Source organism: Barbus barbus, assembly GCF_936440315.1.
Source record: "Barbus barbus genome assembly, chromosome: 49".
Taxonomy (NCBI): domain Eukaryota; kingdom Metazoa; phylum Chordata; class Actinopteri; order Cypriniformes; family Cyprinidae; genus Barbus; species Barbus barbus.
In genome coordinates this window covers 10671603-10695786 of record NC_136727.1, presented here as the reverse complement: position 1 = coordinate 10695786, position 24184 = coordinate 10671603, and the positions used below count along the sequence as shown (strand labels likewise).

General features: G+C 37.0%; 1 protein-coding gene across 2 annotated transcripts in view; it reads right to left on the bottom strand.

Moving 5' to 3' along the window:
* The window catches only part of LOC306867485 (transcriptional repressor p66-alpha-like), a 32835-nt gene extending 8983 nt beyond the window's left edge, over window positions 1-23852 (bottom strand). The window contains exons 1-2 of one of the 2 annotated variants that reach the window (XM_079413154.1): window positions 23455-23852; window positions 6313-6568 (exon numbers count right to left, since the gene is read on the bottom strand). In XM_079413154.1, coding sequence (XP_079269280.1) covers window positions 6313-6568; window positions 23455-23794 — 596 coding nt within the window. In that variant the 5' untranslated portion in view covers window positions 23795-23852. Of the gene's footprint in view, window positions 1-6312; window positions 6569-21836; window positions 22045-23454 lie in introns of those variants that run through there. The other variant, XM_079413155.1, reaches the window with a different exon arrangement.
* Window positions 23853-24184: the final 332 nt, after the last annotated feature.

Here is a 24184-nt window from a genome sequence, read left to right as displayed (position 1 = left end):
GTGTTAGAGAGGGCTACTGGGAAATCTGCTAGAGGCCTTTTGCTGCTTATAGGATAAGGGTCACATACTAAACGCAATATCGCAATACACTTATCAATAGTGAAATTAGCTTCTTGGGAGCAAGTGTAGCAGCTAGATTTTTTAAGACAATGCAAGTTCATGTTTGCCCGCTGACACAACAAAATAGTTGTTAATGTGCTGCAATGGTGTTCTAGGTTGTTGTTAAGGCATTGCCAGGTGCTTTCTAGGGTTTTCTGAGTAGATAAACATGGTTCAAGTTTAAAAAGTGTCCAAAGTCACTCTGGTCCATAGAAACGGCTAAAGTGCTTACAATTCTTACAATACATTTTTTTTGTAAGTTTTATCGCCCAGTAAAGTTAAAAATTGTAATCGAGCTTGCTTCAAGAGGTAAACTGGTTTAAGTCTAAAGAGTTTATTCCAAAATCAATAGTATTTATTATTTCAATCCAAGTAGAGATGGGCGCTATATCAGTAGATTAACCGGTAGATATTTTGGACCATCGTCTCTATCGTGGTTACACTCACATGACGTCACTATGCTACGTGGCCACGAAAGCGTATCGTTTGCGCGGGTTTTTAAGCATTGTGGTTTAAAAACAAGTTATTTTACGCTGTTGAAATGCAATCAGCAGTGAAAGAAAACTAATTTCGTTATATGTGTTACTGTTTCTGTTTACACTAGTGCCTTTTTGTTTTAAAATGCATAACTTTTGCTACGGTTACGCCCATCGTTTACACTACTCTGGTGTTTTCGAGGTCGAAAACTTTTGAAAACGCTGCAGACCCCGTCTTGGTTTGAAAACTCTGGGGTTGCATTTCAGTGTAAACGGACCAAAACACAGATTTTTGAAAACGATGGCGTGGCTGCCCACATTCTGAACGGTTAAATACACAAACTTGTATGTCAAAATTCCAGTCTTTGCAAGCATCCTTGTAAACGCAGTAATTTAGGTCTTAAAAATGAAAGCAAACAGCTGAGAAAGAAAACATGTAATAGGGGTGTGCGATATATATCGTTTGCGATAATATCGTAATTGCTGTTTTAACAATGTGCAATTTGACAATACCAAGTATTTTGCAAAAACCAAACAAAACACCTACGGTAATGGTCGGCAACAGGTGGCCCGTGGGCCAAAAGTGTCCCGCAAAGCAATAATATCTGGCCCACGCCCGTAGCCAGATTATTTAGATAGCGGCTGGTTCTGAAATAGATCTTTCATGACAGCAGTTACTCACAATCAGAGTATGTGAGCGGAGCGGTGTGATTTTGAATGGAGCGAGGAGCAGCATGGTTTTCACTCGTTCCAAGAGCTCCACCACGAGTAAGTCATGCCAATGACCTGTAATATAACTGCATATTTAGCAAGAATTCACTTGTTAAACATATTTAGCTAGCTAGATAGAAAAGGATCGCTCAAATCAGAAAGAATGTGAAGTCTATGATGACTGCAGTGGACATGAGCGGGAAGTTATAGTTCTCAAGGAATTTATTTGTTCCTTCTGAATATTTTCAGCTGACTTTTTTTTCTCAGAACTCTCACTTGCAAGTTAAAAAGTTATAATTCTGAGATATAAACTCACAATTCTGAGAACATATCAGTCTTTTCCCACCTCAAAACTGGACTTTAACTCGCAATTCTGTGGGGAAAAAAAAGTCAGAATTGTGAAATAAAAAGTCGCAATAACCTTTTTTTTTTTTAATTCAGTGGCGGAAACGGGCTTCCATAGAACGGTGATATTTCAAACATACTGAAATACGTTAGACGCGAGAGGTGTTTCTGATATCAGTGAGTGCAGAGTGGAGCAGGAGCAGAGTGATTATTAAATGCTCGGAGCGCCGAGGGGAAATTGTTGACGCTCGACTCCGCTCACATACTCTGATCGGACACCGCCACACAGATGTGGCTATTTGTTAATGACTGTCTCAGGATTTTACACAGTAACATCTCACTACCAGTTACAAAATATACTGTAACAGTCAGTCACAGGCAATTCTGGTTGCATTTTTCATCAATTAATATCTTAAATTATCCTTTGACTATGTTCTGGCCTGCCATCTAGTGGTGAAATTGTTTTTTGGCCCGATGCCAAACTTACTTGCCGATCGCTGACCTACAGAGTGCACGCTTACATTAGCCTACGTGGTGATGAAGCGGGTGAAACAGTGCACGTGCGCATTTAGAGTGTGTTCTTTCACTGCATGATTCAGTCTATTAAAAAGCATCAAGAATGATCGAAAAATTCAAGATATGGGGCAGAAATTTTATATATTTACGTTTCATGCCGTTTTTTCTTCAAAAATAAGCATGCTTACAAATGTGATATTGTTTATTGAACTGTTGTATAAAATCAATAAGTTAATATTTAAGAGACTTATAATTCCAAATTAATTCCAAACAGCTATGGCACTGTTTTGCGTCTCTGAGCAACATGACAGTGCTTCGTTCCTGAATGAATCAACCGTTAAATGATTCGGTTCAGTCGCAATGACACACTTATTAACAGTGACTTTCTGCCACCTAGTGGTGGTTTTAATCACATTTAAAGTCTATTTTCATTTTTTAAATCATTTTAAATATAAGTATTCAATGTTTTGTTTAAAATGTCAAACAAATATGCATTTCTAACTGGTTAAAGCACTCCATGTCCCTCTGAGCTGCATTAAATAGTGTGTAAATGCATGTAAATGCCACTTCAGATGCAACTTCTGCGAAGATTAATTTTGATGATGCTGGTTTCATTTGTGAAGTGAAGTGACATTCAGCCAAGTATGGTGACCCATACTCGGAATTCGTGCTCTGCATTTAACCCATCCAACGTGCACACACACAGCAGTGAACACACACACACCGCAAACACACACCCGGAGCAGTGGGCAGCCATTTTATGCTGCAGCGCCCGGGGAGCAGTTGGGGGTTCGGTGCCTTGCTCAAGGGCACCTCAGTCGTGGTATTGAGGGTGGAGAGAGCACTGGACATTCACTCCCCCCACCTACAATCCCTGCCGGCCCGAGACTCGAACCCGCAACCTTTGGATTACAAGTCCGACTCTCTAACCATTAGGCCACGACTTCCCCTTGTTTGGTAACAGTCTAAATGTGTATTATCTTAATTGGCTGATGAAATGTAACAATTTGACTCAAAAGATGTACACTTTTAGAAAACCATTGCTTTATTAAAAGGTAAAAATCAATTTAAACTTAAATGAAAAGATTAATTAATCATTCATATTCTATGTGAACTGACCACACAGAATATGAAGAATATCAAAACAGCAGCTGTCCACGGTAGTCAGATATCAGCACAATAACACTCTGCAAAATATCATCTAATTATCTTTATCAAAAAAAATTAAAATAATAATTTTCTCAATAATCGTAACAATGTGTTTCAATGTGTAACAGATTATTGGATCCAGCAGCTCTTAAAGTGACAGCAGTCTAATAATTCCTGTTGTCTATCTCTCACTGCTCTTGACTAAATCACTTTTGTAACTTAAGAAATAATAATAATTAAATAAATAACCATTTAATTTACACAGTGAAGAATATAGTGATTTTATGCATTATATTAATTTATACAATGTATATAGCATTTCATATATATTTGTTCTGCTGTAGTTTTTTGTCCTATTGCTTATAATTAGTTTCGTATTCTTATTTAATCACTGTTTACTTGTCCTCAGTGAGCTAGAGTTTTTTTTTTGTTTTTGTTTTTATTTAGGCTAGTTTTTTTTTTTTGTGATATTGATACTGGTGACAAGAATTATGAAGTTTCTATGGTATCAATTTTTATATAATAAAGGCTTAATTTAAAGCAAAAATAACTATATAACGATATATATTGTGATATATATTGTTATCATGAAATAAAACCACTCATATCGTCATAAGATTTGGGTCATATTGCCCATCCCTCCTTTAAGATAAAATCATAATTCAGATTGTTGCAAGAAGTAATAAATCGCACAAAAAGTTGCTAACATGATGCTAGGGTGCTCAAAAACAGTTGTTCATGCATTGCAAAGTGGCTGTTGTTAGGGCATTGCTAGGGTTTCTGAGTCTAAAGAGTTTATTCCCAAGTCTTCAAGTCATTCTGGTCCCCAGATATGGTTGAAGTTCCTTTGTACCAAGTGTTTATAATTCTGATTGCCTCAAGTAGTATACAAAAAAACGGCACATTTGGAAGTATTATTCATTACCCAACAACTATGGTATCCTTTACTTCAAGCAGAATATGAAATGAGGTACATTTTCTGAAGCACAGCCCTTTCAAGTAAATGGGAAGGAAGAAACAGCACGTATATCCCTGGGCAGCACTTGAGTTTCCTTAAAAGCAAACCAGCCAATTAAATGCATCCGTTGAAACACTGCATGCCCAAGTTTACAGGAATCACTAACCACTAAACGCAGGTTCTCATGACGTGCACAACCAGAACTTCATCAGAATTTACTTTATATCACTTCCTGTGTATTAACCAGCATCAACAAGATCACATGATGCAAGAATTTCCCTCTGGTCACATGACTCACACCCTCCCTTTTCTTTAACTGTTCCTGCCAGTGTGGAAACCATGGCAACGGCCGGCTCAAACCAGTTTGTGACATAGGCCTCGTTTTGCAAAGTCAGGCTGGGTTCAGGTGCGATGGAAAACGCTTTGGACTTCTTTCTTCTTTTTTCCAAGCAGGGCAGAGTGCCACTCGAGGGGAGACTGGCATGCTGAGCAAGCGCATATTTGAGTTTGGTCTTTGGGAAAAGTTGAGCATATGACGGTCGTGTTTGTAGAGTGTGACATCTTTCAACTCAACTTTCTGCCCCTCCCCCATCCCGCATGGCATCAGGCCACCTCCTTTGTTCTTTATCATGAGCTCCACTCTGTCTCATCACGACTTCTGTTTGTCTTTTACATTAATCATGTACTCACAAACAAATAGGAACTGGCTTCTGTTTATCATGCAATGAGTTTAACATCCAAACAAACATTCTGAGACTAAGTGTCAAGGTAAATAACCACCATTTGAAAATGTTTTTTGTATTTCAAGATCGATTTAAAAAGAATCATCAAAATTAAAAGAATCACGTGACAAGCAACCACCCAGAACACCCCAGCAACCTGACAATAAACCACTAAGAACAGCTCAGGCCTTAGCAACCAAATTACAAATGCCATGGGAAGTTTTATTAAAAATAAACAAAACATCTAATTTTGTTTTTTTTCTACTACTATTGAGGCAATAGTGGAGAACGGAGAGAAAATAAAAAAAGGTTTGTGTGCAATTATGATAATATTAACACTTTACAGTATAGCTTAATTTAACAAAGTTAATTACTCTGTATACTAATAAATTAAAGTTGCATAAAATAACATCATTTCATGCATTATGAATGAACACTAAAACAATTAAAATATAATAATTATATATATTTATTTAGATTACACATATGCTATCCATAATACATGCATTACACTGATATACAAATCAGCATATTAGAATGATTTCTGAAGGATCATGTGACACTAAAGCTGCGGTCCTCAATTCCAGTCTTCAAAAATAATATTTTAAAATATATCTAAATAGAAAACCGTTGCAATAATTTTTCACAATAGCACTGTTCTTACTGTATTTATCAAATATTTGCAGCCTTGGCAATTGTAGATTTCTCTCACACTCACAAAAATAAAATAAAATGACTAATTTAGATTAATAGACAGTGCCAAACTGTTTAGTTCATGGTACTTAATGAATTAATGTTATTTAATTAAGCCCTACTGTTAAATTGTTTTAAATGTAGATTTTTGTGGATGCAAACATCCTTCAAACACATCCTTTATCTGTGCATCACTAAACTTCATCTGAAAGTTAGTATAACATGCTTTGGTTCCTGCATGGTTTCTGATTTAATACATTAATTGTTTTATTTTTCAGTGTTGTTCTTTAAAACCACCAAGCTAAACTCGAACCGTACACATGGTAATTAATCGTGGCCTCAAGTTTTTAAAACCAGCAAAGCAAAAGCACCACCACAGTGAGCTCAGGCACTTCTCCTTTGCATCTACTTGATACCTTGTTGACTTTGCATTTAGCAGATGCTTTATTTTCCGAGCTACTAGCACAAAGTCTCTGCGGAGCAAGGTGAGGTTAAGTGCCCTCAACACAAACACAAAAGCAAACCGGCAGGACCAAGATCACGCTAATTCTCCAGCTCGCAGGTCACTACTACCAAAGATCAACAATTGAGTCATTTAATAAAAATTTTAAAAAAATGTGTTTATGTTCAGCCTGTGACCTACCTCTTAGATGTGCTCATGTCGACAGGCTCATCGCTGGTCTGCACTTCCACCTTGATGGTGGCCTTCACCTCCCCGGCCTGCAGGACGTTAGCCACCTTGTTGGCCTGTTCGCTTCTGGTCTTCAGTCCATCTACAGCTCCAAGCTCTCCTCTCTCCAGCTTGACCCTCTTCAAGTCGGCCTCGGAAGCAGGGGCATCTCGCTCCAGCGCCCGCTTTTGACTACGCGTCTGACGCACTGCGTCTTCTGACATCTCACCTGTAAAACAATATCACTGAGTCAGGCATATTCAGGCAGATAGCCATATATATAACAGTTCTTTCTGGTTCTCGAATCTGATTGGCTGAGAGCTTTTTCCAGCGGTGCAATATTCTAGTGATAACAGAACTCCAGCTGTTTCACTCCACTTGCAGTACTTTCAGATCAGATCTGTGCCCCTTTTTTGGGTCACGACCCACTGGTTGAGAACTACAGGTATTTGATGAATGCACCTGTACAGGAAAGATACATTTAAAGCCACAGATTGACATTTCATAAGAGACAATCCACAGAAGCAAAGCTCACAAACAGGAAAGACAATCAAGAAGCCTGAACTGTGCCAGGCTGTGAGCTTTAAAACATGCATGCAAACCCCAACAGCCACTTACAGGAAGCAGATCCATCATTTGGATACATCAAGGCACATTCAAGACGTGCCGACCTACCTGTCTTACATATGATATCAGCCATCTGATAGCAAGACAGCTGACTCAACACCCAGGCCTGCTCTCAACTGCCATGACATCACTGGGGCTCCACATGACCCTTCCCAAGATTCCATGGGACACATAAAGCATTTCCCCTGAAAACCAGTTTGAACCGGTCGGTGGACGCAGCCAACAGACTGAAGCAGGTTTTTAACCCCTTGAGAGACTGACTGGCAGCGAATGCGGCCACACAGACACAGGAGTTTTGCCAGTGGGGGGAAGGGCTATACGCATTCCAAAACACATGCATTCCAAGTCTTTCAGAGATGAGGAGGAAGTGTCCGCCCCTTTGTTGCTTGCAAAATAACAACCGCCACAGCGATCTCAACAATAAAAGGTAGTCAATAAACCAAATGACTAGACAATAGTAGCGCATATGATCATGCAGATCCAAAAAGGCTTATGCAAATTGCAGGATTTGAGAACCTCGATTCTGAAGAGAAAGTTTCAGTGTCTTTTGATCCATGTGATTCACCGTTTAATCCACTTTCCTTTTAGTTTGTGATACTCAGATAAGGATTTTTAGAGATTGCATTCACAACTTAAAGGTAATGAAATATTTTACTGTAGAAACATATATAAATCATGGAAATTTTGAATTTAAGGCTCTACCAAATCTGGAAACCACAGTTTCCAATATTTCCAGGATTCTGAAGAGCATCAAATCTAAGTTTTTCAAAGTTGTAAATAAAACAAAGATTACTGGAATACGTTTTTCTCAGTCAGTATGTTGTAGACCCATCAAAATAAAGTGTTAGCTGATAATAACCAGACAGTCTACTAATACTCTAATGACTGCTAGTTGACATGCAGTTGCAAAGTTACTAAACGTGTTACCAATAATTTTTTAATAATCTTAAATTAAATCATAATAAATCTGTAGTAAAAATGATTGATCACACGAGTAAATAACATTTACTCACAATACCATGGTGTTCTCGAGTAAAACTTGAATAAACAGCCACTTAAAACGTTTTAATTGCACTAAAAAGGTCACCTGTATTTTCTCCAAGCAACTGTATTGATATCATTGTTTAATTGGTGACTTGGTGTGCAAAAAATCATTATGACAATTGATAGTTTTATTCAGCTTGGATACTACATTAAATTGATCAAAAGTGACAGTAAAGACATTTCGGTTACAAAAGACTTCTATTTTTAATAAATGCTGTTCTTTTGAACTTTCTGATCATCAGAACCCTGAAAAAAAAAAAAAAAGGTATCATGGTTTCCACACAAATATTCAGCAGAACAACTATTTTTAACATTGATAAAAAGATTTTTACTTGAACACCAAATCATCAAATTAGAATGATTTCTGAAGACTGCTGACTACATTTTATCATTTAGCCCTTTTCCACCAAGGCAGTTCCAGTGCTGGTTCGGAGCCAGAGCCTAGTTTCAAACCGGTTCTTTGTTTTTCGACACCCAAAGCACCAGCTCCGAACCAGAAAAGGCGGTTCGTAAGTAGCACCAAAACATTGCTGGGCTAGAAGGAAGAACAGCTTGCGTCAAGGGCTGGGGGCGGGGTTACCGTGACCAACAAGACGAACAGAAACTTTGGACCGCCATATTTGAAATAGCAGCTAAACGCGAACACGTTTGATTCGCCGTGTTTGGATGCCGATGTAGGTGTCTTTTAACAGTTTTAAACCTCAGTAACTGTGCGCTCTTGAAGAGAGTTTGACTGTAGTAACCGAACACGACACAGTTTGATTGCTGAATGGAGGATGACAGACAGCCGTGGCGGAGAGGACAGTTGACCTGAACTTGAATTTAAAGACTTAAATATTCATCTGCACCTCAGATTAAACTATGGAACAGCTTCAGAACACTTGAAATATAGTGCATAATGTTTTTGTGCCTTTCGTGGGGGTCAACAATAACACAACAGTATACGCACAATATCGGATTTGGATCGGTCTCGTTTGACCGATACCCGATCCACAGAAAATGACTGTATCGGAGCCGATACCGAGTCTCGGATCGATGCATCCCTACTCTTTATGCTTTTGGATCGCTCTCGCGGTGCTTTAGTGTGTTGTGTGCCGATCGGTCTGCGTGGTGCTGATGCACCTCGAACAAGCCTGTTGTGCTGCGCTAGTGAACCGAAACATGAAACGTATTGTGACGCAAGACCTGGCTCTGTATTGGCTCTCTAGCCTGTGGAAAAGCAACCGGTTCTTAAAGCGCTCGCCAGTCAAACCAACTAAGAACCGGCTATAGCACTGGCTCTGAAAGGGGGTAATTGATATACTTATTTTTGAAGTAACTGTTTTTTGGTTGAATGAACAGTCAGAAAGTAGTTTGAAAGATACACTAGTGAAAGTATCCTATTAAAGCATTTAAAAAATACTGAATCAAATGTAACAGCCTTAGAGGGACAGTTCACCAAAATGGGAACAAATAAAATTAGGGGTGCTTCGATTGATCGGCTACCGATCACTATCGGCCGATAATTGGGATGTTTGATCGGCGGTCTCTTAAAAAGGCTGATCTCAAGCTGATGACGCGTCTGCCGGGAGAGCTTACTACCAAAAATAATTATAATGCTGAAGGGGAGGTACAATTCATATTTCTTCATTAAATAACTTAGAAGTAATTTGAAAACTTTGAGAGACATAATTTCACAAACAGCGTGAGTGAATCACCGCGCACGCTCTCTTTCTCTCTCTCCCCCTCAAAAAAAAATGCACAAATGGCTTCAAATCATCGCGTCTGCACTATAAGCGAACTGCACAGTTGACAGGAATTGTCACTTGCACGATAGAGGCTGTGTCGCATCATCACTAAAGTTTATAAATTGCATTTCTTTTTAATTCTAGACAGTTTAAACCATTCAGGGCTCGTGCGCTCTCCCAGAGACTGCGCTCATGCACACTCGCAACACACATACATAACGCCAGGTTCACATTACTCCGTTTGCAGTGCGTACTTCTTCCGCGCTCATGTTAACGGATCGCGTGTACAGTACGCGGTTGCGGTCCAGCAGTGCGCTCCAGGAGTGGTGTGTCTGCAGAAGTGCAGAGATCGTTTCCGCTGCACGCGCTGAATTAAACACTGAAAACACTTGTCAATTACACAAGAAAAAAACCCCCCATGATTTTATCATTCAAATTACCATAATTTTAACATAGCATTTAAAACATTTTAAATAAGTTAAAATAAAACTTTTGAAAGAATATATCTCAAAATATTTAAATGCATACATTTTTTAAAAGCGTATCTGGATGGAAACTACATTTTTACCTCAGACCTCGCATGCGTTTTCTTCATGTCAGTTGCAGCGAGCTCAAAATAACCACGTGAAGAACCAGCAAAGAGTGGGATTCTTTTTTTTAATTAGAAGGAAATGGAAAAGTTGTGTGTAAACTGTGTAATGTCAGATTGGCTTACAATAACTCTACTGGAGCGATGCGTAATCATATTCAATACAGGCATGTATGCGTTAGATTGGAGGCTAGCCAAAGCCAGTAAATGTCAATCATGTCACACACTACAACCCGTCGCTGCGGTCCGCGATCCCATCCGCGCCGTCTATTCCTCTACACAAAGACCCACTTCGGTGGTGGTGTGGGATTTCCAGGCTCTTTTCGAAACTGTCTACTTGTTTGTAGTTATCTCTCTGCGTGCCTGTGACTTCAGTTCCTGCCGAGCTCTTTTTTTTTTTCAAGTGCAAAATCTCCTCTAGTCCTGTTTTTCGCAAGACCACGTTAACATGTTAAATTCACTGAACAAATGCGCATGGTCTAAGTAAAACGAGCATGGTTTTGTTGTTAGACAATATAGTCAACATGAAGTACAGTTTTAATGCTATTCCTTGATAAACATTCCTATTGTTTTTGACTTTTGTTTTTATATGCGTTTTAATATGTTGGCTAATTTTATATGAAAATGAAGAATTCTGTCAGTCTATTGATTGATTTTCCATTTCTGCACTGCTCCAGCCGATCTGAATAAATAAGCTATGCACTGGTTTATGTTGGGTAGGGGTAGGCGATATGGAAAAAATATATACCGTTATATAGACACACGCACAGTTTTTTCTTTTGCCATTTTTGGGTGATTTCTAGCTTTTAGACTAGTCGACAAGTCGGATACAAAACTTCAGTTTAAACGACAGTCAAATTAGTCGTAGCGCACATCCCTAGTGTGAACCTGGTGTAAAAGGCCACCTCACTTACAGCTCATGAAATCAAGCTTGTGCTGTGTGTAGGCTATATTGTGTAACAATTTCACGTCAAAACAAAAATGCAGTGCATGATCAAACAATTAGGTGAGAAATATATATTTTTAAATGTTTGAAAAAAAGGGGCTCCACCCCTTCAAATTATAAAATCCCCCCTCACAAGTCACCTAAGAGGGGAATTCATTTTCAAAATAATAAATGTCTAAATAAATGTCTAAAAATCCTGATTGGAGAATCACAGTAATTCTACATGATAAAAAAGAAGCCTTTAAATGATCGGTATCGGTGATCGTATGGACAGATACTGCTTTCTGTGACTGGCGATCGACCTCAAAAATCCTGATCGGAGCACCCCTAAATAAAATACTATGGAAGTCAATAGGTACCAGCAACTGTTTGGTTGCCAACATTCTTGAAAATATCTTTTGTGTCCAACTGAAGAAAAAAACTCATTCACCTTTATAAAAAAACTCTTAGGACTGAGTAAATTATTACAATTTTTACTTTTAGCTGAACTATCCTTTAGTCAAATCAAAATTAATCATTCACAGTTAGCTTCTGAATCAAATTCCTGTCATCTGAACGATTCACACCTCTAAAACAAATCACATCTAAATTGTGCTATCTAGATAGTTGGCTAAACAATTCTAATGTTCACATCAACTTCTGGACATCTTGTAGTGGGGTGAGATATAATTCTCCATGTACAGGAACACTGACTGGACAGGGCTTTTGAAAGTAGGTCACCAAACCAATGTATACTGACAGTTAGAAATGCAGTCAGCCACATCTCCATCGACCAGAAAGTCATTATCTTAAAGGAGTCTTCGCTGTACTTGATGATAATAAACAACATTTAACACTCAGTTATCACAAATCATCTCCAACTAAGAAATGCATCACCAGCTAATGTCATACTAAGAACAGGACTGCCATGTTTTCACACTGAGTGACTAGTTAAGTCATACACAAGCCACTTGTTCTGGTTAGGAAATGGATGCTTGTCTGCAAGACACGTGGCTTGCAAAGCCTCATGGGAAGTGGACAGCATAAGATCTGTGCACCACTCATGCCTCAACAGTGTGTGATACGATGAACCCAAACCCTTTTTAAAGGAATCAACTTGTTTCTACACTTTCATATCAATTTCAAAGCTTCAAACGGACCACAGAGTAACGCAAAACAAGAAGATTAATATTTGAATAACAAACATATTGCAGAGGATTATTTACATCAGCGTTTGGGTTTTGCTAATCAGATTAAGATTGTGATGTCATTTAAACCACATGCAACATAGAGGTCGCACATTTGTTTGTTTACTAACAATTCCACTACGAAAATACTCAAATCTCGGTGACGTCTGCATGCGTTAAAGCGCTAACAGACGCGGTGTATTGGATTGTCTCAGCTGTGTGAAAAACATGTCTGTTCATGCCACGCCGTGGCGAGCTGGGAGTGCGGTGACTATCCTCACAGGGCCTGATGAAGAAGAGTCGTCTGATGTAATGACTGCCCTTAGGGCTCAGATTGAGCAAGACAATAGGAGGCATCGCTAGAGCTGTACAACAACACAGCATGGTGGCAATACAACCCAAACTGGATCAGTACATTCAGCTGCTCAACAATAAGGACGACCCGCTGGCCCGGGACAGACGGGATAGTCACTTGACTGAGTGCAAACCTGAACATCTGATTTTCAAGTTCTGCTTATGGACTTTTTTTAAACTTGTCCGTTAGGTAACATTATGTAGCAGATCAACAAATGAGATTTGAAGAGAAGAAATGGCAATAATGAATTGTAATAGCACCAATAAGAATGGGTTGCAAATTATTAACCAATCAGTAATGTTTTTCCAATGTATGCTATTCATTTCAAGAAAAATTGTGTATAAATGTATGGTTTAAAGTTTTCAGTCTAAATACAATAACCACAATTTTGAGCTATTATTGGAAATTTTGTTTGAACAGGAATGTGTGATACAATTTTTATAAATAAAAAATTATAAATTTAAAATGGGACTGTTTTTTTTACAAATGAAAAAATATAAAATTATATTTAAACCAAAAATATATTTTCTTTGTAAAGAAAAAAATAATTTAATTAACAAAAATATGTAAAAACAAACAACATTTATAAAATATATAGTTTAAAATGTAAAACAATTCTACATTAAAGAAAAGATTTAATTAAATTCATATTTTCATTTTAAAAGAAAAAACAATTAAAAATGTGCGTGCATGTATAACATTTAAATTTTAATTATTAAGTTATAATTTAATTTAATTATAAATTGTGTGTGTATTTATTTATTATAGACGTACATATAAAATATATAAATGCATATAAAATTTTACATTTTTGTTAGAATAATAATAATATAAAAATTTAAAATGGGATTTTTTTGTAAATAGGCAACAAAATTAGAAATTTAAGTTTAATAAATTCTATAAAATGTACTTTTTAATGTTTGGGGGGACATTAAAAATGTTGTCAAAAGTTGCCGAGCAACTGAGCAAGAAAAAGCCTGATTGAATCCTTTAAAGCATTATTGAATCCTAATGAAATTACTTTTAATTGAACATCAAATTGAATTGAATGAATTGACTTAAATGTTTACTCAGTTTATTGCAAACTTTGCAAAAAAACAAAACAAAAAATTCAAATCCATTTGTTGCTAACCCTTAACATCTGGTGCCTATACGTGTCAAAATCACCGCCATGATGCTAGCGGCTGCAATGCATTGCGAAGTGGTTACTTACAGGCCCAAGTAAAAAAAGAACCCAAGTATATGACTTTCTGCTGGACGAGTTATAATTCAAAGTTTAACACTTTGAGGTAGGGGTTTTGAAAAGCCCTTAACTCCAAGTATAAGTAATATCAATAACTCAGGTCAGCAAAAACCACTAATTTCACACAAGTCACCTCAAACAGAGATGAGAACCGAGACACAGGTCAAACTGCATTGGACTGTTGTCTAAGTGTTTCCTGAGAAGGACAGTAGAGTCATTTTAACCGAGCTTGTCCAGTCCAGAAGGACTTCCTGATTGCGTCACCAACACATTTCTGAAACCAATCAGATGATAAGCACTGAAAAACAAAGTTCCAGGTAAGTTTGCAGAGTCTAACGTGCTACAGATGTTCCTCTGGATCTTTCACAACTAGCACGTCTTGTCATCCAACAATGACGAAGTAGCTGCCAAGAGGGTTGAGTCAAAGGTGCCCCTGCAGGCTCCAGTCCTGCATCTCAAGGGTTAAGCCCTGCCATTTTAACACAACAGACAGATCAGGCCACGAGGGTGTTACCTAACAAAATGGACGTCGTTAACCCTGAATCTGCCAGAAGATCCACCTGGTGTGCCCCCTAGCAACAGGACGATACAGAAAGTACAGCCGATTGCTTTTCACGTGGGCACAAAGAATAACTTGTGCTGTAAGAACAGTCGCGAGCAGCCACCCCCTCTCCACACACACACACATACACACACACACACGCACGCACGCATACACGCGCATCTACCCATCCTCCACTGTGATCTCAAACAGACTAGAGTGCAAATGTACACTGACGCACACACATACTACACTGGCTTTCAGATTAGTTATAGTCAAATTGGTAGATAAGAATAACCAGCTCTGGGGCAACACCAAAGAGCGTTTCTTTTACAGTAATTACTAGAGACAGTCACCACATACAACTTGTTGATTAGTGAGGTCAACTTGTATTTTTTTATTTTTAGGGCTGTGGGTCAATTAGCATGCTAAAACCATTTCAGAAGTCACGTTTCTCTCTTTTGTGACAACGTGTCATGCGAATTTTCCATTCTAGTTGAAATTTCTGTAACTTGCGCAGAAGACGTGATTGAGACGATAAATGAAAATTTGCGGTTTTGCATGCATGCAATTTACTCACACAAATAATTCAATTAGCTTTTTGTGTGCACACACCAATAGGGTGTTTACATGACAACAAAAAAATTTAAGCTTTTTTGTGTTTTGAAAATATTTGCATAAAGACGACAACACAAAACTATCCCCATTCACACAGATTCATTATCACCATGGTGGGGGGGGGTCGTTTAAGTTTTCCTTCGGTTATAAATAGCTTGTAAAAGCTCCGTGCACATTTTACTTTCACTTTTAAATTGGCAGCAATTCGGCATCAATATGTCCTATGTTGTATTTTGTTGTTGAATATAGCCTATAACTTTTATTAACAAATCGAATAAAATTCGATTTGTTAATCGAATTTAATCGCCCACGTTAGGCATACTATGCTATATGCCTAATATAAAATAAATAACTTACAAATTTTAAATAGGTAGCCCTATACAAAACTGAAAATCAGTAAAGACTGAGGAACAAATAGCCTAATTATAAACGTAGAACGTTTATTAGTTTATTAACAGAGGCACGGGCTGCATACACCTTGATGTAAAATAATGGGAAAAAAAATTACAGTTTCAATAAAATAAAAAACAGCAAATACCGTGGAACCAAATAAATTAAACGAATGTTAAAAAAAAAAGAAAAAAACTTCTGCCATCGTCTTGTCTGTCTCATCTCACTCTTCTTGTCAGTCAGCTCAACTCACTCTCCTCAGGTGATAAATCAAATCTGATCTGTGATGCGCGACTGTCGTTCGTTCGGTGCTGCATTGAGCAGCCGCGTTCAGTTTTAATTGTTGTGTATGTTCTGTAAACTGAACTAAATAAATTTTATTACTATTAAAAAAAATTCAAAATGACGGTGAGGTGACGTAACCGGTGTTGCCGCATAACACCGGTATCACCGCCAACACGTCTATCGCAGCAAGCCTAACGCAAATGACTTAAAACGGTGTATTCTGCAAGCCAGGCCAGTTATTTGGTGATGCCACTTTGTATAGAAACACTACGCGGCCGTGCACATACCTATAGACTAAATATGTAATATGCATTAGCATTACATTTTTTTTTTTTATTTTGCAGTTTACAGAGACAATTTTTTTAAAAACTTGCACTTTCAAATACGTTTTCAAAATTGTGCATTTTCAGGCACCCAAAACACCATTGTCTTGTAAATGCACAGCCAAAACGCATAAAATGTTTTCTGTTTTTAATAGAAAGCATTGTCGTGTAAACGCCCCCTTAATTAGCATGCTAAAAATCCCCCTTAAAAAGTTGCGTCTTTAAAGTCCATGTGAACCAAAAGTCGCTACCTACTTTACTTCGGTGTTGTGACGTATTTCCAACTGAAATGGAATATTAAATAGAGGACAGGGTCGCTCGCTGTAAACTATCGGTTGGAGGGGAGTGGTTAATGATTCTCCGCCCAAACTGTAAAATTGACATTATCAGATAAGAAATGCAATTTCAGAATGGAAGCAAAGATTACCAAAACAGTTTTTTTTATAACTTGCATGGATTGTTTATCACAAGACTAGGAATGTGCACTAACAAAGTAAATAGTTTTAATTTTGATTTCATTGAATGAATGCAAAGCAGCCTAATTATTTTTGCGTGGTTTAATTAGCTTGCTAAAACATAGTAAAACCTTCTAGGAAAAGCTGTAAAGATCACATGCCTGACCATTTAACTACCCAACAAGAGCCATTCAAACAATCTAAGGTCTATAAGAGGTATTCAATCGATACAAATTCAGTATGCATGAACAAATGCATACGGACAGTTCACCTTCATAATCCCGTTGTCAAACTTAACTAATCGGCTGAGGACTTAATTTAGATTGAAGCACTTATTTTGAATGGCAGCCGGATTCTGCAGTTAATCTCTCTGGTCTGTCGGCCCGAGAGCCAGATCTACAAGAACTAATGGGGGAAACAAGTGGATCTGTCTGATTCTGCATGCCATTTTAATCAAATACTGAAGCGTATTCGCTCAGACATGATTCTGTACTTCGCAACAGCATATTAATTTACTAATTTGTGGCGATCATTGTACAGCACCACAAATCACGTGGCTTGTTGAAGAGAGGTGTGCTATTAGTTTTCCAAGCAGTCAGATTTAATATTTGCACAAGGCGGACGATAAGACCCAGACTTACTTTGAAAGACAGACCCGAGCCATATCTAGGACCACAATCGTTAGAGATATTTCTTCTATACTGGAGCAAAATGCACATACAGGAAAAACAAATAAGCCCCAATGTGTCCGAGATGTGCGAGGACCCATAAGTCTTTGCTCCTGGATGAATACCTTAACGGTGTATTCGTGTCACTACGGCACACAGAGTTTCAGAGTTGCCGCGTCAGCAAAGTCCAGCTTTGACACACAGCGGAAAATACTGCTGGAACTCTAGAAAAGCACAGAATTAGCTTCTTGGTTCGTCACAAGCCACCTTCCTACATAACTCAATGTAATGGTAAAAAAAAACAACGATACTGAAGCATAAATATGCAGTTTATTACGCAAGATAACTTCATTTTTCTCCTATCATAATTACAAATTAAACTTCAAGAACTTAAATTGAGGGGCCTTATTTTATAGTCCCAGTGTTTTACTAGTATCACACGTACTACTACTTATCTTGCCTATAATAAAACTACATGAACAGAATGAGAAAAAACTTAATTTCTTCATATTTCTATTTACACTTACATGTCGGGAATTAAAGTTTGTTTTAAAAATTGTTTAAATGTTACAAAATTTTAACTAGTCTTTGCTATTTAAAGAATAGTTCATACAAAACTTTTTTTTTTCATACTAAGTCAATGGCTACAATTAACTATTTGGTAACCAACATTCTTTAAATATCTTTGTTTTCAACAGAAGAAAGAAACTCATGCAGGTTTAGACGACAATTTGACATTTGACAATTTTTGAGTAAACCATTCCTTTAAATCTACTAAATGAAGGATGTTTTAGAAATTGATTTTTTCAACTTTTCTTTTTAAAGGTAACCTAATTTCTGCATGACCAAACCGCTGTCACTGGTCAGTAACCCCCACCATAACATGGAAATAATTACACATCACCTTGAATTACACAACAGTATATTGTATATTACATTACAATTAGAGCTTAATATAATATACAATGCAACATAATGAAGATGTTTAGCCAATACATTGTTAAAAATTCTACAAATTAAGCTTAGACATTGAGCTTCAGGAAATTATGATTATAAATTATTCCAAATAATGATTAAAAATGCATAAATCACACTAACCCAACAACAAAATATGGACTTATAAGATTATTTAAATATTATATTACATATCCAAAACTATGCCTATTCAAAACTTTAAATTTCTACATTACCAAAACAATCTATTCAGATCTATTTACTATTTCATAAGTATTTAAAGTGCCCCTTTTATGCATTTTTGAAAGTTACCTTTCATGCAGTGTGTAACAGCAGCTCTAAGTGAATGAAAACATCCTTCAAAGTTTTAAATCTGAAAGTGCACTGTGTATAAAGTTACTGTCTCTCAAAAGAAAGTGTCAACTCTGAATCATTGAAACGAGTCATTTTTAGTGTCATTTTTTGCCACTAGGTGAGGCTTTTGGAGTGGTAAATATAGCGTTTTCCACAGTCACGCTGTACACAAAGCAGCACTGTGTTCACAAACGCTGCTTTATGAGGCATTACAGGCAAGATCAAATGAAAATGAGACCAATCACCACAGATTAGCGTCACGCAAAGGAGGGGTTTGGAAAAATTAATTGTTGAACGAATCGTTTGGGAGTCGTTGAGCAAATAAGGTAAAAAATAAATGCATATTATGAGACAATGAAAGTGTTTTTTGACCTTGCATGCATGTCAGCCTGTTGTTAGGGACTCCCAAAACCAAAATATGAACTTTTCATAACCCATAATAGGAGCATTTTAAGTTATGAAGCCAGGAAAACCAATAAGTATTTTATTATCTGGCAGGATACCCCTACACAAAACCACACCTTACTGATAATGACAGTCAGCTGAAAGTGAAACGCTCGTACTCTAATACAATGGCATGTACTTTTGGTCTATAGCCAATACAGAAGCGTCTTTCAAAATAATTTTTAAAAAATAATAAAAAACCAACACTGTGCCCTTCATTTTACACGCCTAGCCATATGTCTCCAGCATTCTTCCCCTGACTTTCCTCATCTGACGTTATCAGGAAGTTGAGATCGAACAGTAAAAAGATCTCGCTAGATTGCAGTGGCCATGTGTCAGTCTCCAGCCCTTCCTGTTTACCACCGGCCACCATCTCAAATACAGCAGCTCTGGTGTGTTTCTCAGGTGCAGATGAACAGATCTCTAAAAATCCTATCCCTCATTTCTGCTAAATATACTTAGCTACAAAACTATTATTGTTCAACAAATCTCTTATGGAGAACACAGCTGGTCTTCAGGCTTGTCCTTGGCATGGCATGAGATTCGGAGAGACAAGCCCGTTACGACTCACTTGAGAGGTGCCAAGTGGCTTAGCTGGTTGCCTAATAGACACTCAACATGGTACGCCAGGATTCGACAACACCCGGCACATACTGACATGACATATTGGGATATTCTTGCTTGTAGGACCAAAATCCAAGCATTTGCAAGCGTTTTATTATGTACTATGATTATACTTGGTGGTTTCTCGTGACACCAAGTTGGTCCCACCCAATATATTTACAAAAAGCCACTAAAGTCATCCTTCAGACAAAACAACTTAAGCCACCACCACCACACCCATGCAGACCATCCTTGAACTACACCTCTGCTCCACCATGAGAAACGGCTCAAGTATTTCAGCAGGCTTCTGATACCATGCATCATCAAAGCTGACAAACAGTGGACGGTCAGTTACAATTTTACACTAAGTCCAAAGTCTCAGAATTGAAACGCCTTGCATTTCATAAGCAACACAGATGCTAAATTCATCTTTGTGGACGTTCAATGGGTTCAAACATTAGAGCAATACGAACCAGAACAGAACATAATTACAAAACAATTACGCACTTACTTGGGTAATCGACACAACATACTTGTTACTCGTGCAACTGAAGTGGTTGTTTATGCTCAAGGCTGCATTCATTTGATCAAAAATACAGTAATATTGTGAAACATCGTTACAATTTAAAACAACCGTTTTAATATTTTTAAACTGCAATTTATTCTTCTGATGCAAATCTGAATTTTCGTGTTACGTGATCCTTCAGAAATCATTCTAATATGCTGATTTGCTGCTCAAGAAACGTTTTTGAGGAAATCTTCTGGATTCTTTGTTAAATAGCATTTATTTGAAATAGAAATCCTTTGTAACATCATAAATGTCTTTACGGTCACTTTGGATCAATTATATGCATTAACTGCAGGGCAACTAGCCTAAACTAGAGAAACGTTGAACTCTGCTCTTGGTCTCAACCTCTGAACTGACGACTTATATGTTACTAGTCACAAATGTAACAGAACCATGCCAGATTTTTAACTGTTACTGGGATGGAACCTATGACCACAATTAGCAGAATAACTCTTTATCGTTAACCCTTTTAAACCCATTGAAATGTCTAAATCCAGGGTTCACTGTAAATGAAAGTTCAGACTGTCTTGGTTTCAGATCAACACTTTTACATGGCTGGTGTAAATATCACATGACCAGTTTGTCCTCTCTGAAAAATTATGTCCGTGTCAAAGGTCCATAAAAGGAAGAATGTAAAACATGTCATAAAGATACCACCACCATAATTGGTGCATATAATATTTAAAGCGTCTATTATTACACTATTATGATGTAAACACATACAACTGTAATCAGTGGGGAAACCCAGAGATGCATTTTGAAGATTGATTGATTCACATTAAAATGTAAAATTGTTAAATGTAATGAAATAAAGTGAAAGTAAAATTGCCTTAAAACTTGTTTTGTTTTGCTTTATTGTTTTCAACTTTCTTGGGTCTTACTGACCAACTGAGCAATTTCAACTCTGGTTTCCTACTAGTTACAATTGTGAGCAGGTATAAAATACATTTTCATAATTTATAAAACTTAAAAAAATAATTTTGTTTCACTGGACTGTTCAAGGGTTAAAATAAATGTGTCCACGAATTTGGGTGAATATAAGACGAAATGGGTCAATTTAACTACCCACAACCCTGAAACTGTTTACATTTCTATGCATTACTCCAATACAATCCAATGATGATAAAACACACTACCTGTCAGATGATCTAAAGATAAAATCCAACATTTCCAAACTTCTTGTGTTTAAAAAGGAGTTTGAGCTTAGTAAAGCTCAGTGGCAACAAACCAACTCTTAAATAAATAAAGCCTGGTGAGTTTAGTGCTGAGGAAGCAAAACTAGTTAGCTTACCCGGCTAACATCAGCTAATGCTCACTAACTCATCAACTCCAATTAGCAGGCGAGCTAAATGACTAGTTTTTTTCCCCTCAAACTGAAAACAATTGACAAGTTTCTTCTCTAAAGTTAATTATTACATCGCATTGTATCGGTATCGAAAGAGTTAGATGGAATCTGTCAAATTTATTTGATGAAACGGATGGTTAAGTTTGTAAATCCTGTTTAACTCAACAGTCCAGTTGCTAGCAAAGCTAATGTGAAGTCAAAACACTCTGAAAACGTCCAGTTATCACTCAATCTCTCTTTGTAGGAACTTACTGAGAAGATGAAACGCTTAGTGGTCTTCTGAGGGCCCTCCAAGCGTCTAGTTGTTGTTATTTACCCTAGTATTTTTGGTGTAAAACTATCGCGGGGATCCCTCTCTGTCTATCTGCCCTGCCCGCTGCCGCTCCGGTGGCCAAATAAAGATCCTCGCTGCCTTCACATGGACCCGAGTCACCGAACCGCGCATGCGCACTGGCGCACTGGCCCACATCAAGAGGAGATTCACTTGATGAACAGCATCCTCCTAACGCTTTCTTTTCACAAATATTTACTATGGTAACCATAGTTTCTGACTAAATACATTAGTTACCATAGTCAATATTATTTTTTGTGATAAAATGGTCAGACAACACAAAATGTTAATTTATTTCATGGGCTATTAAATTACAAAACAAAAAAAACGTTAATGACTAAAAAATTGTAAAATCAAAGAGAGCGATTAAAATAATTGGATTAGTTCAATTAAAGAGTGCCAAATTACTAATTAAATAATTGAAAAATGCAGAAATATTTAAATAAATTATTACATACAAATTTTTATTTAAAAAACACACACACACACACACACACACATAAAAATCATTCATTTAATAAAATACCTCTTAAATGTCAATTGTACCATAATTTCGTTTTATGGATTTTAATTTAAAGTTTAAGTAAAAAAAAAAAAAAACATTTGCAGAAAATTTACATTCATTTTACATTATCCAAAAAAAACTCATTTTGAAAATATTTGATTTACTTTTACTTTTAGTCATTTAGCAGACGCTTTTATCCAAAGCGACTTACAAATAAGAAAAAGTAACTAAAACTAAAAGTTAACACTCTGTAAATACTCTATACACACACATTTAAGAAAATACAGAAATTAAATCAAATTGACAAATGCATACAACAACATTTTAATAGTAAACATATAAATGATAATATTTTTTATAATATTATAATAATATTATAAAAAAATAATAATATATAAATATAAAATATTTCGTATGAATATACATATTGTCATTTAAAATGACCAATTACCATGGCAAGACACTCATTTTACGTTTTGCATCTCGACCCAACTTACCAAACTCAATTCTGCTGCAACATTTTCAGCACAGCTGTGAGAAAAGTTTTAAAGTAATGTACAGTGATTTAAAAATTCAAAAATTCTAGAACGCTCCAATATAAACTGGTCATTTTTACCCGACTTCATCTTATAAATTGCCAAATATTATTATCTTGTTTTATTGATGTCGCTTTCAAAACTGCGGGACAAAATTTAAATTCCACCAGGGGGCGCTCTATGGCTCACAATTATAAAATCTCCATTGCGCTTCATTCAAATTTAATCAAACTTTCTTCTTATAGGGAACATGTGTATACTAAATAGTATCATCTTTTAAACACAGTAACTGAAGTGATATTGTAAGCCTTCTGCAAAAATGTCAAGAAAATCATTTTAATAACTTTTTCTGTAATCACAAACGACTGTGATTGGTCCATCCTGAACAGCGCTGAGAAAAGTAACAGAAACCAAGTCGACTACGCAACTCGTTGCTCTCATGTCTTATAAATAATGTTTTGCATCATAAGTCATGTAGAAAGGATTCTAGAAACATACCAAGTCCGTCAGCTTCCTGAAGTTGTTTCCGTCTGCCTTGAAGTGTGCGGTCATGACCCAGGTAGAGCTCGGGATCCGGATGCAGCTCTGTGGGCTTTTTATCGACGAAATGAAACGAGCACACGTAAACTCTCTTCGGAGGATTTTTTAATTTCAAAGCCGCAAGCCAAGCCTGTTTCCTCTCCTCTTTCGACGGCATACAGTGTAAGGCATAGGGCGCAGGGCACGGACATTCATTCCTGAGTTTCTGATGTTCTACACAGATACTTTCTTGAAAACTCTTCCGTTTTTTTGAGTTGTTGTGGCAACCCGATACAGCACATGTCGATCCTGAGCTCATGTTAAACTCTCACACGTCAAGTTCGCTGTGTGCATGTGTCAAAAATGATTTTAGACAGACCGGAAGCAGAACACCGGCAAACGGAAATAGGGAGCAAACTTAATGCGTATTAGGTACTTAAAAGATAGAAACGTATAAATGTACAAATAGGGTATAAAAATACATTTGAAAATTTTAGAAGGGTTTTTACAAGCTCTTTCATGTCATTCTTTCAGCTGTGGTTTGGAATTCAACTAAGTCTTAGACTGTTTTTACATGTGGTTTAATAGGACAACATCCAAAATGATTTTTCCTCGTTTAATTAATGTATTTCCCCAGCCTACATAAGATTATGTAATATTGTTATAATAAAAATCAAACCAGGATCAATGATGCAGTCAATCTAGCAGG